At 38.1% G+C, this 20,465-nt stretch overlaps 1 protein-coding gene across 1 annotated transcript in view; it reads left to right on the top strand.

The window, feature by feature from the left end:
- Positions 1–20,465, top strand: part of cdh13 (cadherin 13, H-cadherin (heart)) — a 433,135-nt gene that overhangs the window by 182,086 nt on the left and 230,584 nt on the right. Inside the window, exon 3 of the mRNA XM_065278811.2 lies at positions 10,860–11,071. Coding sequence (XP_065134883.2) covers positions 10,860–11,071 — 212 coding nt within the window. The remainder of the gene's footprint in view (positions 1–10,859; positions 11,072–20,465) is intronic.

Here is a 20,465-nt window from a genome sequence, read left to right as displayed (position 1 = left end):
TCAGTCGATGCACTTTTTCGATTAACTTACCACTCAAGTTATTATCTAACAAAAACCAACAACTGACTAAGAATATATTTAATAAAATAGAGCAGACATATAAATTAAAAAATGTAAATAAATTTCCTCACCTGGAGAAGAGATGTCAACACCGTCGCTGAAATTGTACATCTGTTGCAACGCTGAAATGAGTCCGGTCGGGAACGCGATCTGTTCTGGTTTTGTCCGATCATTATTTTAAATAAAAAGGAATTACATCGTAAAGTGTATAATGCTCTGTAGCAAGTAAGTATTAAAGTGCCAAAGTGTTTTAAACGGAGTATTAAATCTAATGCGCATTAAAAGCGCTTCATAAAAAAGCGGCTTCATAAGCAAATGTTACTGGATAACTACTGGTCAGAACACGTTTAATCTGTACGTATTTTAGGACATTTTACGTACATTTAGATACGTATCGATCCTGCAATTACGTCCAGATAATACGTAAAGGCACTATAAATACGTAAAAGCACATACGTATTGGACTGTTTTAATTTACGTGTAAATATGTACGTTTTGTTTGTGAGACCAGGCTGGTAATGTACATATTGCTACCAAAGAGTGCATATGTGTGCCTTAGAGGTACATCAGTTTACATTTTTATACAGTTTTTAATACTATATACACATGTCGTGTATTAATTGGATGATTTTCTATGTTTTCTATGAGACTAAGAAACAATTATATATGAATACTATAACATTGCAAAAACAACAACACTAATTGCGGCATGGTTTTTTTGCACAGTACTGTATATAACTTAAAGACTAAATCTTTGGCTCAGACATTTAAACATTTTGCTAAACATATTAAAGTATTTACAATTATAGAGAGAGATGAGAAACAAACTTTGCAGGAAAAACAATTAAATTTGACTTTGCTCTCCTCATCACTGCTACTTTATAATGCTTGCTACAGGTGCTGGGCTTCATGGCTTCACATGTCTGACACTTCGTTTGAAACCTGCATTTTTCAATTTACAGTCGACAGTATTCCATGTGAAAAATTACACTTTCAGCCCACCTATAAAGAAGGAAGCAGTGTTTGTTACATCAGTTTAATCAGCCCTTTAATGGTGTTGATCTGAGCGTTCTGAGATGAAAGGCTGAGGCTTTAGTTCTTTTATAGCTGACTGAAGAAGTCCACAGCTGGAGAAGAACCAGCCAGAGGGAGATGAAGCTTGATTGGCCAACGCTTTGAAATCAAATGAGGATTTAAACTGGTGATTCACCTCTGATCAGGAATACGGATGACTGAAATGCCATTTTAGACGGTGCGCCCCACTGAGCTTTATTTTTCGCAAGGTTGTGTTTATTTGACTGTATAAACATCATCATATTCAAACAAGCTGGTTAATGGTAAACCTTTTACCACCTTAAGAGTATAGCGTATAAAAGCAATGATATGCACTGCAGCATTTTTAGACTATGGTGAATACTTAGTGGTAATGCAACCTTCTATTCATGGATGAATGCAGATAGTAGCAGGTGCATGCATTATAACATGAACCCATTTCAAGACCGCTTGACATTTATTCAGCAAGCAAAACTGTACTAAAGCACGACATAGTGTAGGAAAATCTCAAAATTGAAAAGATGAAATTAATGAGATGTGCAATAGAGCACATACTTGATTATGACTTGAAATGTTAAACTGGAAAATATTTAGGTTTTTCACAGTCTGAAAAGGTCACCTATACTGGAACAACGTCTTATCAACCAATCAGTTTGTAGATTAAAGTGACATTCCACTTTTTTTGAAAAATGCTAATTTTCCAGCTCCCTTAGAGTTAAACATTTGATTCTTACCGTTTTGGAATCATTCAGTCGATCTCTGGGTCTGGCGCTAGCACTTTTAGCATAGCTTAGCACAATCCATTAAATCTGATTAGACCATTAGCATGGCGCTAAAAAGTAACCAAAGAATTTCAAATTTTTCCTATTTAAATCTTGACTCTTCTGTAGTTACACTGTGTACTAAGACAGACGGAAAATTAAAAGCTGGGATTTTCTAGGTCGATATGGCTAGGAACTATACTCTCATTCTGGCGTAATTATCAAGGACTTTGCAGCCACGTTACATAAGCAAAGTCATTGATTATTACGCCAGTTTAAGAGTATAGCTCCTAGCCATATCTGCCTAGAAAATCACAACTTTTAATTTTCCGTTGATCTTAGTACACGATGTAACTACAGAAGAGTCAAGTTTTAAATAGGAAAAATATCAAAACTCTTTGGGTATTTTTAGCGTGATGCTAACGGTCTAATCAGATTCAATGAATTGTGCTAAGCTATGCTAAAAGTGCTAGCACCAGACCCGGAGATCAGCTGAATGGATTCCAAAACAGTAAGATTTAAATGTTTAACTCTAGCATAGCTGGAAAATGAACATATTTTAAAAAAGTGGAGTGTCCCTTTAAGGTCTGTTTTTGTCAACCATTAGTTTTCATTGATTTTATAAAAAATAAAAATCATCTATCAGTTCGATTTAGCTGTTTATACACAAAAATGGCCTCTAGGACATTTGCTAATGTTTAGTGTTGTTTTGGGAAAATGTTAATACATCACCCAATAATCTAATCTGGCCTTTATTGTCACTGATAAAACGCTTGCTTGTGCATCAATAGGTTTGCACGAGCGCTTGTGCATTCCGATGAGGTTCACCGTACACCTCCCGCCAGCTAATCCTCCTACCGCCATGCTATTTCAGCTCAAAAACACTCCTTTAAAGGGTCTGCTATTGACAGTTAACATCAAAGCGACCCATATCCATACGCTCTCCAAAACACTCCTGTCCTCCACCGCAACAAACACACAATACCATCAAACACTCAGAGCTCTGCCTTTGAAACGCCTGACACTGTTTGCCTTGCTGCTAGCACACTATAAAGAGCTTTCCCCTTCTCTTTGAAAGCAATCTAAAATGGTGTAATGGAAAGGGAAATGAACAGATATGCGGCGTTTCAGAGATTTACCGCTTCTTTCTCTTGATTCGGTTTCTGCGAAGAGTAATCCTTTGACTTTGCTATTTGTTAAACACAAATGGTTGTTTTCTTGACTGTCCTCAATTACTCGGCAAGCAGGGGCGTTCGACAATGCGCGTCTAGTGTGTACGAGTGCATGCGTTTGTGGTAAAAATGGCCCTAAAAGCTTTTGTACTGAGGAAGATAAAGGCACCAGCGGCGGAGTGGAAAAGGTTAAGCGCTCGTAGAGAAAACTTCAATGGATTTGATTTGTATTGATTTTGGTGGACTAACCAGTTAGCCTCCATGCACTCAACAAACAGTGATGTGAAATCAAAACTGGAGAAGAGCGGAGGTTGACTTGCGGGTCACGTCTTACCCCATTTTATTTTTTGTCTGTTTTAATTTGTTGTCTTGTGCATGACATGTATGTATATATTTAAATAAAATATGCCATTAATTAATCATTTTACAATATTTGAAAGGTCCAAAAAACAGGATGGTTAAAAATATATATTTAAGCATTATAAACTCAAATTATAAATAAAAAAGTCAACTGGATGTTTGTTTAAATATATTAATACGTTAATGATATTCTTGGACTGCAACAAACACACGGATTGTAGGCAACAGTTTACTTCCTGGGATTGGTGATTTAGTAAAGACCGACATTATGATGATTCCACTTTGCTAACATTGCACTGTGTGCGAATCTTTCAAACATGGTAAGGAGCGTCACATTTCAGGCTGATGTCAGAGGTATTCAGACCAATCACAACGTACAGATTAGCTGGCCAATAAGGGACACAGAGTTTTTCAAATCTGTGCGTTTCAGGAATAGAGTGATATCTGGAGCTACAAAAATGTACGGTATATGGAAAATAATGTGTTTTTTAACCATAAACCACGCAAACACATTGTAATATATAAAATACACAAAATAGCGTTGTTTTAGCAATGAAATAGTTGCTCTTTAACATTATTTTGTCATTTAAGTCATATGACGTTGCAAAATAATTTTGTGTATTTGGTGTAATGCAATGTGTTTATGTGGTTTAAGGTAAAAAAACACATTATTTTCAACGTACCACACATTATTGTTGCTCCCCTATGCCCCGCCTTTGGATTTTTACAAAGCTCATAGTTCTGAAAAGAGCAGTGCGCTCTGATTGGGCAGCTACCCAGTGTGTTTTGATTGGCCCAATACCTAGGGTGACCATACGTGCCATTTTTCCCCGACGCGTCCTGGCCAGGATTTCGGGGGCGTCTTCCGGAAGTCATATTTATCGACCACATACGTCATTGAGGTTTATTTTTTCAAGTTCTATTTCAGAAAAGCAACGATTGTATGTCTTATGTTTTGAACTGAAATGTGAGAACCTTGATGACATATGCAGTCAACAAATACAACTTCCGGAAGACGCATCCGAAATCCTGGCCAGGACCCATCCAGGAAGAATGGCACGTATGGTCACCCTACCAATACCTCCAGGATGTGACAGAAATGTTACGCCCCTTACCATATTTGAAATATCAACTCCCAAAAAACAGTGGTGCCAACAATAATACAGCGAAAATGCAAGTTATGCCATGTCATAATGACATGTGGGGAAAGATGAAAGAATTTGCATTTTTTGTTGAACTATCCCTTTAACTGTATGATCTTAGACAAATGGGTACCATTACATCAGGAATTACATTACAACATACATAAGATGCTCGGAGATGCAGGAGAGAGGAGCATTTGTACGAGAGGGAGGAAGAGAAAGATTAAAACATCAAGATGGCCATGTAAAAACAAAGACAAAAGCGCACTTTAGACGAGAACAAAACATGAAAAGAAATGTAGCTCTGGGAAACAATGGTGGGAGAAGATAATGAGAGCACACGTCTGTTCATCTGAGCTCAGAAGTACTGCTGTTGTTGCTAACATTACCAGTGAACGGGCGGCAGTTTGACAGACATACTGAACTCATTACAGCCGAGGTGCAAGAGCAGATCTCTGCACACAACAGTGGCCGGCACTGCCGCTGTCCCCGGGGTCCGGAGAGAGACAAGAACACAGGAGCTCATTAAAAGACCCTCAGTCTAACTTTCCCAGTGTCTGAACCCCAACCGCATCAGGTTCAGTGTGTGAAAGTATGAGGTGAACTCTGACTTTACAGTGTGCTCTCAGCGACTGGAGATGGATAGAGTTACTACTGTTGATGATTGAGAAACAGAGAGAAAGAAAGTAAAGAATTCCCCATTGGTATAAGTGTGAGTCACAAATAGAAGAGTGCTGTGTGTGTCTATGACCACCACACCACATAAAATGCATACAGTGCAATACACCACTTTGTATTTTTGGTTTTCTATTCATTATTTTGCCAGATGTGTTAATTCAAAGTGACTTACAATAAAACCATTTAGCATTTTGTCTGAAGAGAACCAACAATACAGTAAGTCTACAAAGCTATAAGCTTGCCGATTTAGAGATTTTTCGACGGATTGACTGTCCAGGTTCATTTCCGTATACAGTATGCTTCACATATCTAAATGGCCAATGAAAAGTTGTGAAATCATGTCATCTGATTTTCACGTATATCCATTTGGTGTCAAAGCTGTAAATCACACCGCGTATCTCCCGCCCTGTGGAGCATCTCACCGGTCTCATAAAGTTTCATCGAAGCTCAGCACTGGATAGCTAAATAAACTTAGCCTGGTGAGACATGACTTTCTTTCATCGAGGTAAACGTTTCCCCCCTGACACCAGAGATACGTCTAGGAGTGACAAAATTACAGTAGGTCTGTGCAAACTGTGCAAAAGTATCTGTAGCATTACCATGTCAGTGTACTGATTCATTGTCCTTTCATAGTTTGCAAGAGACATTTAATAAATGTATAATTAATATTAAATAAACTAAGCGTATTTAATAAACTAAGACGTAGGCTATTTAATAAACTAAACTGAGCGTATTCATCTGTCAATATAAAAAGCTACTGGCCATTCTAATTAATGATCGGAAGAACGCGTATCGACCACTGTTACTGTAAAATATGCACATATGTCCATTTAAACTCAATTTTGGTCAAATGTGGATAATATCATTACACTGGCAAGAATATGGTGACATGTAAAGATGCTGTACCAAGTATGACAACGCTACATTCAACGGCTTTTGAAATACAGTGTTTTTTTCACTTCCTGAAAAGTAACCGTTTTGGACATACGTGAGTTTCATCGGGCAGCGACGATAAGTGCAATAAATGAATCGGTTCGGCTAACAAAAAAGTTTGAATACCACTGTCCTTATATTTTTGATAAAACCTCCTTTAATATGGGAAAAAAAACTTGTACAAATTGATGCATGTTTGTTGGACTTAGAGGACTTTGCTGAAAAATCGATGTGGCGTTTAATGGATTCTGCCAACAAATCAGCATTTCTGAATGATCTGAGGGTGGGAGTAAGTGGATTTGAAGTGAAAGTATTTAATCGTATAATACAGGCTAAGATCATTTAGTATTTAGCAACATAATTTTCTCTTATTTTTGATGGAGGAGACATTTAGCTGCTTTTGCATCTGAGCTCTTTATATATTATTCTCTTTTCTCATTACACTAACTCCAGGCAGTTTAGATTTGAAAATTTTACCTTGAACTTCAATTCAGAGTTTAATTCTCCTCTGTTGTTGGTCTGCAAAATATACTGACCACTAGAAACTTTAAACTAAGTCTTATTTTCATCTCTATGGGTGGCTAGATTTCTTATGGCACACCCAAAACTAAGTTTAGACCCTCAACGCGTAACTCTTTTCTTCATTAAACAGTCCTGTCTGATGGAAACAGATGCGTCCTCGGGCAATAAAGTAACTGTTGATTCGATTACCTGCAGTTTCATCACCTGCGATTGTGGGGGTTATCGATAAGTGTCACATTGCTCTTTCTGCTTTAACTCAGTTAGCGGCAGAGATATGTGAGGGAATCTGAGCGTGCTAACTCCTTTAGCGTCACATGAGTCCTCGCTTGACCTGTCCTGTACGCGTGGTCAGGAATGTTTAAGTTAAAGATCAAGACAAAGTCAGAACAGTTTAAGCCCTGATCTCTCACAGCAGTCTTCAACTTTCAAATATCCCTAACCAACTTGTTAGTTGAGGTATCTTTTTTTTTGGTTGCTCCTATATAGCTCAATGGTAGAGCATAGCGTTAGCAGCTCAAGTGGTCATATGATCAAACACACATAGGGCCCTCTCTTGCACCCAGCGCAATTGACTTTGTCAGTGACGCATGTATCATTCGTACTTTGCACCGCCGCACAGCGGGTTTTTCCCTCCACGATGCACATCGGCAAACTAGGGAATGAACTTGCGCTCCCTGGGCGGTTCAGCGCAAAAAAGGAGGCGTGTTGCGGCGCAAACCATCCCTGATGCTATTTTGCAGTTTCAAAAAACAATTGCGCCGCTGACCAAAAAAAAAACTAGTCTAAAGTTGCGCTGCGCGTTGTTCATTATGCTATTTTAAGGGCGCATGCTTGACCATAATGTATAGCGTGCACAACACGCACACACTTTGCATCTAATCTACACAGATGCAACAGTTATTTTTGTAAATCATAAATTGTTACAATAAATAATATTAACACATTAGATAAGGGAAATCATAGTGGTGAGCATTGTAGTGATAATTTTTATTTATCGTGTGGCTGCGTTAAAAAATTCTCATGCAAATAACAATTAAAATATTTTCATAAGTTTGTTGTGTGGCTGTATTACGTTTATTTTATGTAAATAATAATTAAAATGTTTTCATAAGAAACCTTAATGTATATGAACTTGATTTGTAAGAGTACTTTGGGGCTGGACCTTGCTTGCGTTTCTTGGGTCCGATTTCAAAGCCCCCAAACCCTTTCAGCGGTGAGGGTGGACGCAGCGATGTCCTCTGCTGGCGTCAGGTCCTGAGTAGGGATGGGTATCGTTAAGGTTTTAACGGTATTACTACTCTTACCGGTACTGCTTAACGGTCCGGTGCTTTAACGGTATTCTTATCGGTACTTTGGCCAATGTTAACATTTGATCACGAACCTATGTTCACATGATTAAGTTAATTATGTGTCTGCATTTCATTATTACAAATTAATTTCTGGATATCATTTCTAAATATTATACATATATTTATTAATGCACCAGCGTGAAAGCTGCAGAAAAAATACTCTAAATAGGATATTTAGGCTAAATAAATGTTTACATGCTGATTTTTCTTTATTTGGGATTTTTAAAAGAAGTAGAAAATATGTTGAATGCATAACGTTCAGCATTTCTCCCAAAAGAAATCAACAGAATATCAAAGTAAGGTAAGCAAACCAATTAGGGAGATTGTACATTTATTTTAAATGACGTGAACAATGTTGATTCAACATTATTTTAGCATACATGCCTGACGTTGATGCGGCAACCACCAGAGATGATGGTTGAATTTTGCAGGCTGCGACCTTCTAAGGACGTATTTTAAGACCGATTGCGTCACAGCAGCGCGACTTGAGGCTGTGACTTGTGTTAATATTATTCTGTTTATGTTGCGTATTTCTAAGGTTGATTAATTTTATATACTGTTGAATAGTTTAATCTACATCAACGTGTCATATTTTCTAAAATTAATGAATATTTTTCTGATTCCATATTTATTTAAATAAGTCAGAAACGTCTCCGCTGTGTCCTGCTGACAGGCGCGGTGGGCGCGTGCAACAGGTGACGCAAATTATAGGTCCTCCGAGGGTTAGACTGTCTCATTTCAGTTCTCTTCGCGGACTTCTGAGGCTGCCACCTTGAAAGACGGAGTGCTCCCCTTTTAAGGTTGTATGCTTAGAAGGTCGCAGCCCTTGAATTGGGACACAGCTTCTTTCTGCACGTAATACACTTTTAAAAAAGATGCTTTGACAGATTGCTTGTGTTTCCGCCCTTACATGCAAACATCTTGTTGCACTTACCTGTATGACAACGAGCGTTGTCTGCATCAACTCTAGTGAAGTATAACCACACTTTTGAATGTTTTGCTCTATCCGCCATCGTCACTCTTTGTATTAAGCGGTAGTTTTCGTGCTGTTATGCGTGCGCCGCGCTCGTTGTTGTGGTTGTGTTTGACAGACAGCCAGCCTCCGCGGCGCGCATGAGAGATCTCGCAGATCTCACAGACAAACGTCTTAATCGCAAATTAGAAATGTTTGGTGAGATAAAATGTGCACGAAAACATTATTAAGCAAGAAAACATAGTACATTTATTTTATTTTTTTCTCCAGGACCGATAGCAGAACCGATAGCGTCAGATCTTACTGATACTACGGTCTTTCATAATTTAGCCCCGGGGCCAGTTTAATACCGGGTTTCGGTACCCATCCCTAGTCCTGAGGCAGATCCACCTCCCGTTACACGGCGTGCCTGATTTATGCTGGCAAACTTGGGATTCCCCCGTCTCCTGACATCATTGTAGCGCTTGGCGCAACGTCCTGGGGATGCCAGCTGATGAGACAATTGTGGCTATTTCCTCCCACGCCTGTTTAACCTACGCTGATTTGGGCGGGTTTCTCCTATCCCCATACAAAACAACTTCTCTGTCTTTGACTGCTCTTACAAGAACGTGGGTCTCCTCGGGTGTGAACCGCTCCTGGCGTGCGCCTGGTAAATCCGTCATAATAATAGCAACCCGCCATGGAACTTGCGCCCTTGCGTTTAAAGGGAATGTTGGATAGCATTCTGATTGGTTTATTTGACGTTACGCCCAAACCACACCTATGAATAATGAACCTACTTCAGACCAACCCCTTATTGAGCTTTTTGAAGTGAAATGCCCCAGTGACAGATGGGGTACATATTTGAATTTTTGTTCTTACAATGTAAGGTGCTAAGCATTTAAACTTTTTTTCTACAGATTAATTCAACACCTATGTTTTTGGATCTATCATTGTCACATTAGTCTTATGTAAATTAAATGAATGCAAAAAATATTATTGAAAATGCCGTTGGCACCAATCCCACTCACTCACTCAAATTAAACCTTTAACAAGTGGATTAAAATAGTTTATTTAGACAGGATTTCAATCAGTTGAACCCTTCTATTCATCTTTTAGACAAACATTAAAGGTTCAAGGGCTGAATCTGTGCAGGGTTTTAATCTGTGTCCATATGTACATACAAGTCGCACCTGATTCACATCTACCCACACTTGGGGTCACCTTGTATCGCAAGCATGTAACTTAGAGCCTTAGGATGGTGAAGGATAAAAGTTATAGGTGAGCAAAATAGGATTGGGAATGGAAATGCGAGTAGGAATATGTCAGCGAGGACGAAAGAGCAAAAACGAGGTATGGGGCATTGAGATAAGTGTTAGATGGACATTATCAGAGGGGATAAACTGAGCCGGTGTGGCAGTATCTTTATCTTTCAGACCTGATGGGTGTTTGTTTGTGTGTGTGCGAGTGGAGAGTCGATATTGCGAGGGTTTAGGTTTTTTAATGTCAGTATTCACAAATGAATGAATCATATTTTATTGACGATTGAACCCTTGACTAAATTTGCTGTCACATTTTAAGTGACATCACACTTTCACTAAGACAAGAAGTGCTTTTTTAATATATAACCTCAATAAAATCCTTGCTCTGCGATCAAGCAAAATATCAAATTTATTTATTTTTTGTATGACTATGAGAATCATAGATGAAAAACATCCACTAGATACAATAAAATATTTATGTGTTTATGTGTTGTTTGCAAAATGTGTTATCTCACCAGCATACACGACTATTTAGTGCCAGCATGATATCACTACATCAGTTTTCTCTTTATCATCAGTTAATGTTTCTTGTTTTTTCTGTGTTTGTCTTCACAGTTATGTTCGATGACTGCATGGGAAACGAGGGGGTTGAGTTTGAAGTGTCAAACCCAGACTTTCTAATAGATGAGAACCTGTATCTGGTTCCTAGGAGAGACGTGATTGACAGCGGAGATGTCATGTTCATCCATGGTGTCAACAAACACGTTGATGATATGACACAGGTGACCATTACTGGAGCACCACCCAGATCTCCTCAGACGCTCAGGGTAGGTGTGGATTTTTCGATCGATGGTTTTGTTACAGGCATAAAGCCTTCAGTCTTGTCATCTCTTACAGTGTGATCTCAAACTGTGTTCTTGTACGGCCGCACACCCATGATTGGACGGTGTCAGTCAGAGTGTCTTCGGTGCTGTTATATTGACAGACTCAGAAAACAAAACAAAATTACCCATCATATACTGTTATGGTCTCTGTACGGGGATGGACACATATTTTATGGAGCGGAAATAATTTTTTTTTATTAAGGGGCAATGTTTGACTGACACATGACTTTAGAGGCACTAAAGTGTAAATTTCCAACGTGGTGCTCACCAACGCACTTTCTATTGATAGTCTCAATGGTAATATTTATTTATTACATATTTATTATATAAGCTTGGCTTGGTTTACAAATGTTAACATTTTAAACAATACTAAAACGTATCAAAAAGTAAAACAAAAAAGTTTTGGATAGACTATATCAAAATATTGATTTATCCATTGTGGTAGCCCTAACCCACAAAAAAGTTGGCGTAAATAAATAAAGTGAAAAATATCTGTTTTGCATATTATAGTTTTCTTACATAATTTAATTAAAAATCTGTTAAATTTTATTATGTTGCATGAAGTTAACTAAAATAGGGGAACCCTAAACATATATCAGTGCCATTGTTTTGTCTCAAGATGCACACCACTATTATTTTTTGTAAGGTATCTTTGTGAAAACAACTGAAATGTCCTAATATAACTTAGGCCTAATCCAGAAAACTGCTCCCAAAACTTTTTTATATACAGTATACATGCTATATATACAGTTACAGTATATATAAAGCATGTTGTTTTGATATAGATATATATATATATATATATATATATATATATATATATATATATATATATATATATATATATATATTGATATATATTGATGCAGAATGTTGCAGGATGTTAAAATCGGTCATACAAGATCAAATATGCTACTGCAAAAAGTAAGAAGTCAGCTAATTTTAATATCATTTGGCTGATCCAGTGTCATCTAATATGAATTTCTAATATTCTTTCATATTTAATTTAAAATGTCTCTTTCACTCCACTGCTTTTTAATCATTCAGTCCGCTCTGATCAAATGAGTTGCATACTGAAGGTTTGAATAAATGCATTCACAGTTTCAATAGTTGTATCAGGTACTCATAAGATGTAAGTCCTCCAGATGAGTGTCTATGGTAGAGGTCATGATGGCTCTGTAAGTAAGGGAGCCATATTATTCAGCACACATTCAAAGCACAATGACCGGTTGTTACACATCAATGTCACCCTTTCTTTTAAGCATGCACTGAATCTCAGAATCAATCAGGTAGTACCCGTAACTGCTTATAGCGCTCTTCACGGCACGGTGAATGAAAAGCAACAACCCCCCTCCTTTTTGAGATATTATACTCTCAAATGAAATGTATAGGCTGTGTGAAGTAATTGTAGAGAGCATAGTAGCGAATGAAGAGGCTGAAGCGGGGTCATTATGGATCATATATCCTGTAATCAGAGTCTGGGTAAGCTTTCAAAAATATACCCGTCTGGTTTGTTCCCGGAAAGTCACACGAACGCCAAAGGGAAGCGGCTGCTTATTGATGCAATATTTGACTTAATGCCCGTTTTATTGGATTTTGATTATTGATAAGTGTGAGTGGAAATGGAAAAGGCTTTTATCTTCCCCGGAGGCTGACGTGCTGTAATTCTAGTTGCCATAGAAGCACAGCCAGGGTGAAATGGAAGACATTACGAGAAAGCTGTGAATTTAAGCGATCATTCAGTATTTTACAGAGGATCAATATACGAATTAATTTCATGATTTGTTTTCCTCACAGTATTTCATTGGTGTGGAATGAGATGAAATCACTTTTCCGAATGGAATGCAAAAAACCTGGGTGATTTACAAGGCTTTGACGTTTCATATGTGTCTGTCTGTCACCGCGCAGTAAAAGTGGATGATTGAAGGGTCGATGATGTATTGGGTTCTCACCCTCTAACTCACTTTTCATCTGTTCGCTTTTCTAAAGAATGGGATGTCAGTTTGACCCGGTCACAAGGTTACAGATTGGAAATCTGTCTTGTTCATCGCTGTAAGTTGTTGCCTTTCTTGGTGTTTACAGATTTGTAGTTATGTAGAGCTTTGAATATTTAGGGTTTGTAGTGCAGATTGTCATTTGGTCATGCAGGCTTTTAGTTACACCCTGTACAGTACAGGATATAGCATGTCATGTTCTTATTAAAATGATCTGCTAGATAACACCCGAGAATTTTCGGGTGTTTATTGTATCACCTCCCACCTCTATAATGGCTGTATAGGTGCACTGGAACAATCCTTCCTAAAATGCATTAAACTTTTATTTACAAAGACGTGAAACTCACCGAGTGGTCAGGGGTGTTCACTGATATGCTCACACAAAAATCGCTGCAAAAGATGCTTTCCAACAGGTTTTATCGTAGTTTTTGTCCAACTCCATTGACTTGTATTAGATGTGCTGTGAGGTACGGTATTACTCCGCGCCGAGAACGTTGTTTGTATTTTTGCAATTGACAAAGGTGGATTATCACCCCCAACTGGGCTGGAGTGTCTATTATTCAAGCTCTCAACGGAAGAATATACGGGTGTGAGGCATTTGGGAAAATAGGTCCACAAGTTTACAACGAATGCTAAAACACCTGTTGGACAGCATCTTTTGCAGCGATTTTTGTGTGAGCATATCAGTGAACACCCCTGACCACTCGGTGAGTTTCACGTCTTTGAAAACGAAAGTTTAATGCATTTTAAGGAAGGATTGTTCCAGTGCACCTATGCAGCCATTGTAGAGGTGGGAGGTGATACAACAAACACCCGAAAATTCTCAGGCCAGCATCAAATGTCGAAATTTCATTCAAAACCGTTCTATTTCATCATAAACAATCTGAAAACAGGGCTTTAAGTGTAAAATACCAAACTTGTCCTTTAACTTTTACTGGTTAGTGTTGGTTTAATGCTGGTCTGTCAGTAAGGCTGGTCAACAACCATGATCCCTCTGTTGAAACTAGTAAAGAATCCGACAGATTCTTGCATCTAAAGCACAACATACAGTACTGTACGCTGGTGAGCAGTCATCCTTGCCTTTCAAACTAGTAGCTTTGTTTGCTTCCCTGCTAGTTCCCAGGAGAGTTACACAGGAACAAAAACTGTTGTAATGAATCACTACAGGCAGCGAATCTGCAATGCAAAACCGTGGGTTTCTGTCTGGCACCCAGGCTCGCATCTCTGTCTGGATAAATGAACATCGAACTTGAGTAATGATGCAGCTCGATACAGCAGTCAGCAGCAAAATGGCAGGATTGACAAGGACGTCGTCCCTCTGCTCACTCTTAGTCTTATTTAATGATGAGTTTTGATGAATATCAAAATCTGAGGGTTTAAGTCGACATTTTTCTTCTGATAACTACACGAGAGAGGTCGGGTAAGAGGAGAACCAAGTTGTTATTCGGACGCATGATTGGCATTATTTATAAATCTAGCAAAAGCCTTTTTTGTGATTTATTATTGTCTACATGAAATCATCCTACATAATGTAAAGAACATAAATAAATATTAACTTTATATTAACTGAGTAAGGTCATGATAAATATTGAAATTAAAGTGGAATCAATAAATAAAATAAAGAATAAAGGTTTAGTCTTAAGCTTGGATTTCACAGACAGGGTCACATTTATTTACCAAAGCACAAAAGATGATGCCACAAGTTGAGCGAAATCAACTTTTAAGTTGAAGTATGATTTAAACTTCAGTGTTTATTTGATAAACGGCCAAGAAATGTAATCCTCAATGCAGCTCCATGGCTGGGATTTATAAGCCTCCCATATCAGTTATTAATGAGAGCTCAAACTCTCTTATAGAAAGGAGAACGCTGAAGCAGGGATGATTGTACCTCTGTAATTTATGAACAGAAAACATTAAATATTCATGACAGTCTTCTTTTCAAGACGTCAGCACGCTAAAGCCAGCAGCGTTCATCATCGCGAAGGAAAGCGTAGGGAACAGAGACAAGGGTGATTTTGGAATGATCTCAGAACGGTGCTTGACACCCCTCTGTCCTTGAGAATACGTCCGGGAAGAGTAGTGGAGGAGTTCATCAATAACCTCAACAAAGACCTTGATTTTTCAAAAAGAGAAGGCTCTTAGAGTTCCATCACTCTCGCTTCTTTTTCCCATCGCTCAGTCGATGTGGTGACGGAGGCGTTTCATCTTCACTGTAATGCCCGTCAATTTGTCACTCATGCCCCTTATGTAGTGGATGAGAATAACATGAACTCTTATGATGGGAGGATATATTGCGTATTTTCAAGCCGAAACTGCCAAGGTGATCTCCGCTGAGGGACTGATATGACGCTGTCCTACCATGCAGGGTTTCACAGATGAGCTGAAGGACACCGTGATACTCAGCAATTTCTGCAGGTCACTGTGGTGTAAAAATTTGGACCTTATGCCAAAAATAACTTTGTTTGAAATACCGAAATGCAGTTAATTCTACAATACGCCACTTTAAAGGGGACATATCACGAAAATCTGACTTTTTCCATGTTTAAGTGCTATAATTGGGTCTATCAACCTAGAAAATGTGAAAAAGATCAACCTAGTTACTTAGTTTTGGTAAACCATTCTCTGCAAGCATGTGAAAAAAATAGGTAATTGAAATTTAGCTCCCCTTGTGATGTCAGAAGGGGATCTTATTATAACAATACCACCCCTTAATCTGCACTATCCAACCACAGCACTGTCATTTAGTGCAGAAATCAGCTAATTTGCATTTTAAAGGACACACCCAAAAAATGCACATTTTTGCTCACACCAACAAAGTGGCAATTTTAACATGCTGTTATAAATGATCTTTATGATATTTTAACTCTTTCCCCGCCATTGACGAGATATCTCGTCAATCAAGAGAAAACGCTTACCCGCCAATGACGAGTTTTTTCGTCTTTCCGCAATACCGCTATTTCCGCAACTTTTTTAACTCGGAAGTATTGCCCTATGGCAAGCTGCTGCATATCCGTGTCTGTTTTAAAGATCGATCTGAATGGGATCTCTATGAAAAGTCCGTCACAAAAATGGAATTATCTCTGCTTTTTGCTCAAAATGTGGTGTTTTTGCAGAAACCTACCCATATTCAAAAGCTGATTACAAAAGAACTACTGAAGGTAGGATGAAACGTTTTTTTTTTTTGAAAGCAGAGGGTCTGTTCTTTCATTTGGTATATTTTATGTTTATATATTTGAAGAAGAACATTTTCTGGAAGACATTAAACTTTTGTGAAAATCATGAAAAATGCTGGCGCTGGCTGGCAACTTTTTTTAAAAACGCTGGCGGTGAAAGAGTTAAGAGAGAACTTCACATATGTAGTCTGGGGACACCAAAGATTTATTTTACTTCTCAAAAAAGTCATGTGAAATGTCCCCTTTAAGCATTTAAGATATATAAATCCATTCATCCATCTAACTCAAGCTTGCGTCTTTGTCACTTTTTTTACCCCTTATAAACTTGCATCTCTGATTTACATGACAGCTCTGATAAGACTGTGTAAAGCACTATTTTTAATAAAAACATGCAGTCTATAAAGTTTGAAAAGAGTATTGCATATATTTAAAATGATTAATTGAAAATATTAAAATGAAACAAAAAATACCTAGACATAGAAACACTATCTGTTTAAATACTTATAAACAACAGTAGTAAATACTATGCAGCGTAGAAAAAAATCTTTGCACTAGAAACACACACTGTAAAAAAACTTTGCTGCCTTAAAATTTTTTGTTGAATCAACTCAGATTTACAAGTCATGCCAACAGAGATTAGTTGTCACAACTTATAAAATATAGTTGAGAAAAGTCAACTTAAATTTATAAGTTATAACAACTCACCTGTAGTTATAACAACTCATCTCTAGTCAAGATAAATAATAGTAAGTTGAAATGACTTGTAAATCTGAGTTGATTCAACAACATTTATTAAGGCAGCAAAGTATTTTTTACAGTGCAGCGGAGAGGAACAAATTCATTTTGTCTAATAAATTCAAAATCATAAAACAACTTTACATTTTATGCGTGTATGTTTGAAATGTGAATATAAGAGTAAAGGAGAGAGGTACAGTACTGGGGAATAAAAGTCATTGCAATTTTCAGCAACACACATTTTATGATCCTTTATAGTCTTGACTTTAAAATGGGTTAATTCAACCTCAAAAGAGACTTTCTTTACCTTTTCACCACCTTACATCATTGATCCGCACAGTACATAATTTATTAAATCATAAACCAGCTATTCTTGACTTCCACTTTGGCTGAACTCTTTTCTTTGTTTCTTCTTACTTTTCATGCTTCGGTTTTCCCTTGTGTGTTGTTAACTTTTATGTCCCACCACATAGCTCCTCAGGTTCACCTCACCACTGGGACTTCTTGGTTACAGTGTTATGTGACGTCAGTCACTACCGTGTGAGTGCAAGGCAGTAAGCTTTACGAATGGACCAATGAGCAAACACTGCATCCAGGTAGTGCTTATGGGAGGTTTCTTAAAATAAAGGTGCCATAAAGGCTCCATAAAAACCCTTTATAATGGCACTTCTGTCAAATATCAAAATTACCTCATGATATACATTACTCACTCTTAAGCAATCCATCATCTTTCAGACTAACACATTTCGAGTTATTTTAGTAAATGGCCTTTCTTTTCCAAGCTTACAATGGGAGAAAACATGGATCAGGGAAGAAGTGCATCCGTCCTTCACAGAAGTAATCCAGTCAACTCCAAGAGGCTAATAAAGGTCTTTGGCGGGTGATCGATGCAAAGAAAAATATCCATATTTTAAACTTTATAAACTATAATAACTAGTTTCCGGTAACGATGCCATCCTGGATTCACGAGAGTCACTGCGCAACTTACCCATGGCAATGAATGCACACTACGCTAAATCTCTCGCATGAATCACGTCAGTCCAAGATGGCGCCGTTACCGGAAGCCAGTTATTACAGTTTATAAAGTTTGAATTATGAATATTTTTCTTACAAAGTCACATTAATTACCCTCAGAAGACCTTTATTAACCCCTTGGAGCGGAGTAATTTACCATCTGTAAAGGATGAATGCCTTTTTTGGGGTTTAAAGTCAGAATTTGTTCCCAGATCCATGTTTTCTACCATTTAAAAGCTTGGAAGAGCAAGGTCACAACTTTCACGAATAGTGCGTCTGAAAGGTGATGGACATATGGTTCTCCGATTGCTTGAGGGTGAGTGAATCATTGGGTAATTTTGATATTTGCCTGGATTATTCCTTTAAAGTGCACCTATTGCATTGCTAAAAACAACGTTATTTTGTGTTTTTGATAGGGATGTGCATTTATATCATTTCTCACCTGTTCTCAGTCAAGATATGCTCGTATCGCTCTCTGGTATCTCTTGACATTTGATGTATAAATATTAGATGATATGAGGGAACTTGTGACGGCGCTGTACATTTTGCACTTGACTGACTATATTTTTGTCCTATCTAAGCAGTGTTTCCTGCAGAAAATTTCTTAGATAAGGTGGTAGGGTTCGGCGAGTGGGCGGGGCAGAGGGCATGACAATAAAAGTGGCGGGGCTTATGCATCATGATGAAAATTAAAATATTTTTATTTAAAACACTCAAATAAAACGTAATTTTGACGAAACTATGACAATGATGAACACATACTAGATTATTAATGAATCAAATGTTTTTAACAGATACCACTAATGGAAATAGCTGCGTGATGAAGTGAAACTAAAGGGTTAATAAACACAAACTAAAGCAGATGTTGTAGAACGTCAGGCGAATGATGATAGTTGACGCAAAAATGGTAAAAACTGATTATTTCTCACTATTAATTACATTATCTTACATAACAATTTTTTTTTTAGACGACCTAGTTAAAGCAGTAGGGTTTCCAAGCTTAGGCGGGCCGCCTGAACTGAAATGTGCTGCGGGAAACCCTGCTAAGTGAATCCCCAAATCACGGCATCCTTTTAAACCATAGTGCCTCAGTGATATGAGTATGTTCGGCTCGGGTGTGTTGAAAGTGAAGCCTCTGGCTCTTTGATTGCCCCCTGGTGGCTGGCTGCAGTACAAGTCATAAACCCCGCCCTCTCCATTCAAACAAATGGGACTCTGCTCTAAATAAAAAAAATATTTACACTTCCAATAAAAGTTTCCGAAAGATGGTTTTGGTCCTTTCAAGTTGTTGATATCAACTTGTTGATATTCGTGATAAGTTTAATTTTAGCTAGTGATTTGATGCTATAGAAACATGGTGTGTCGTTATGATGTGTGGTTGAATTGGGCGCGTGAGTGTTTGGCCGGATGTTTGATACCACGGCTCCGCATCTGGCTCCAAAGATGATTCCTTTTGTGGATGCCTTGGTTCCAAACTGGCGTTTTACGTAACATGGCTGCTACCATGGTCGGCCATTTTTTATTTAATTTATTACTGGAGGGAGGTGACGTCGCATCGTCCATCTTTTTATACAGTCTATGGTTCGGCTTCACAGCATTGTGTGGATCGGCGGGTTGTCGCGCCGCAGGTGCGCGGACTTTATCTGTTTGGTTTTGAATCATGCATGGTAACATTACTGATGTTATACGCCGGTCTGCGTAGCTCAACACAACATAAAACATGTGACGCGCCCAGTCTTTACTACCACAGGGGCTTGTAATGCTAACCAGACATCCAAATGCCACCATAACCACAATAAATAAATAAATAAACCCACATGATCATCGTTTTTGTGATCGATTATCAGTGCCACGTTCAAGTACTCGAGCAATCTAATACTCGTGCCCATCTTTAGTTTTTGGTATAATACAATGTGTTTGCGTGGTTTATGGTAAAAAAAAAACATATTATTTGCCACATACCATACAGATATCCTGCCTAATGGATTGATTTGGAACAAAACTCATCGATCTGGAAACACTGTGTCCCTGATTGGCCAGCTAATCTGTATGTTGTGATTGGCCTGAATACCTCTGACGTCAGTCGGAAATGTGACGCTCCTTACCATGTTTGAAAGATTTGCTCACAATGTGAAACTTTATGATTCACAAAATGTTCATTGTAGTGAAAAAAGGATTTTTAGGTTATGTGAAGTTAAGAAAGAAATTCTACACTAAGGTCTTTTCTACCTAAATGGGAAAAGACAGATATCTCTATGTACTGGAAATCTGTGGTCACATGATGCATGTCGTCACGCCGCTCCATTACACACCGCGTTCTGTTCATCCTTATTGCTGTCGGTTTTGCCCTCGGCACTCTGCTGATGAGACGGTCAGGCTGTGACGGCGTGCAGCATCGCTGTGTTGAAGGACTGCAAACAA

The sequence above is a fragment of the Paramisgurnus dabryanus genome, chromosome 9, assembly GCF_030506205.2.
Source record: "Paramisgurnus dabryanus chromosome 9, PD_genome_1.1, whole genome shotgun sequence".
NCBI classification, from domain to species: domain Eukaryota; kingdom Metazoa; phylum Chordata; class Actinopteri; order Cypriniformes; family Cobitidae; genus Paramisgurnus; species Paramisgurnus dabryanus.
This window is presented reverse-complemented; position numbering and strand designations above follow the sequence as displayed.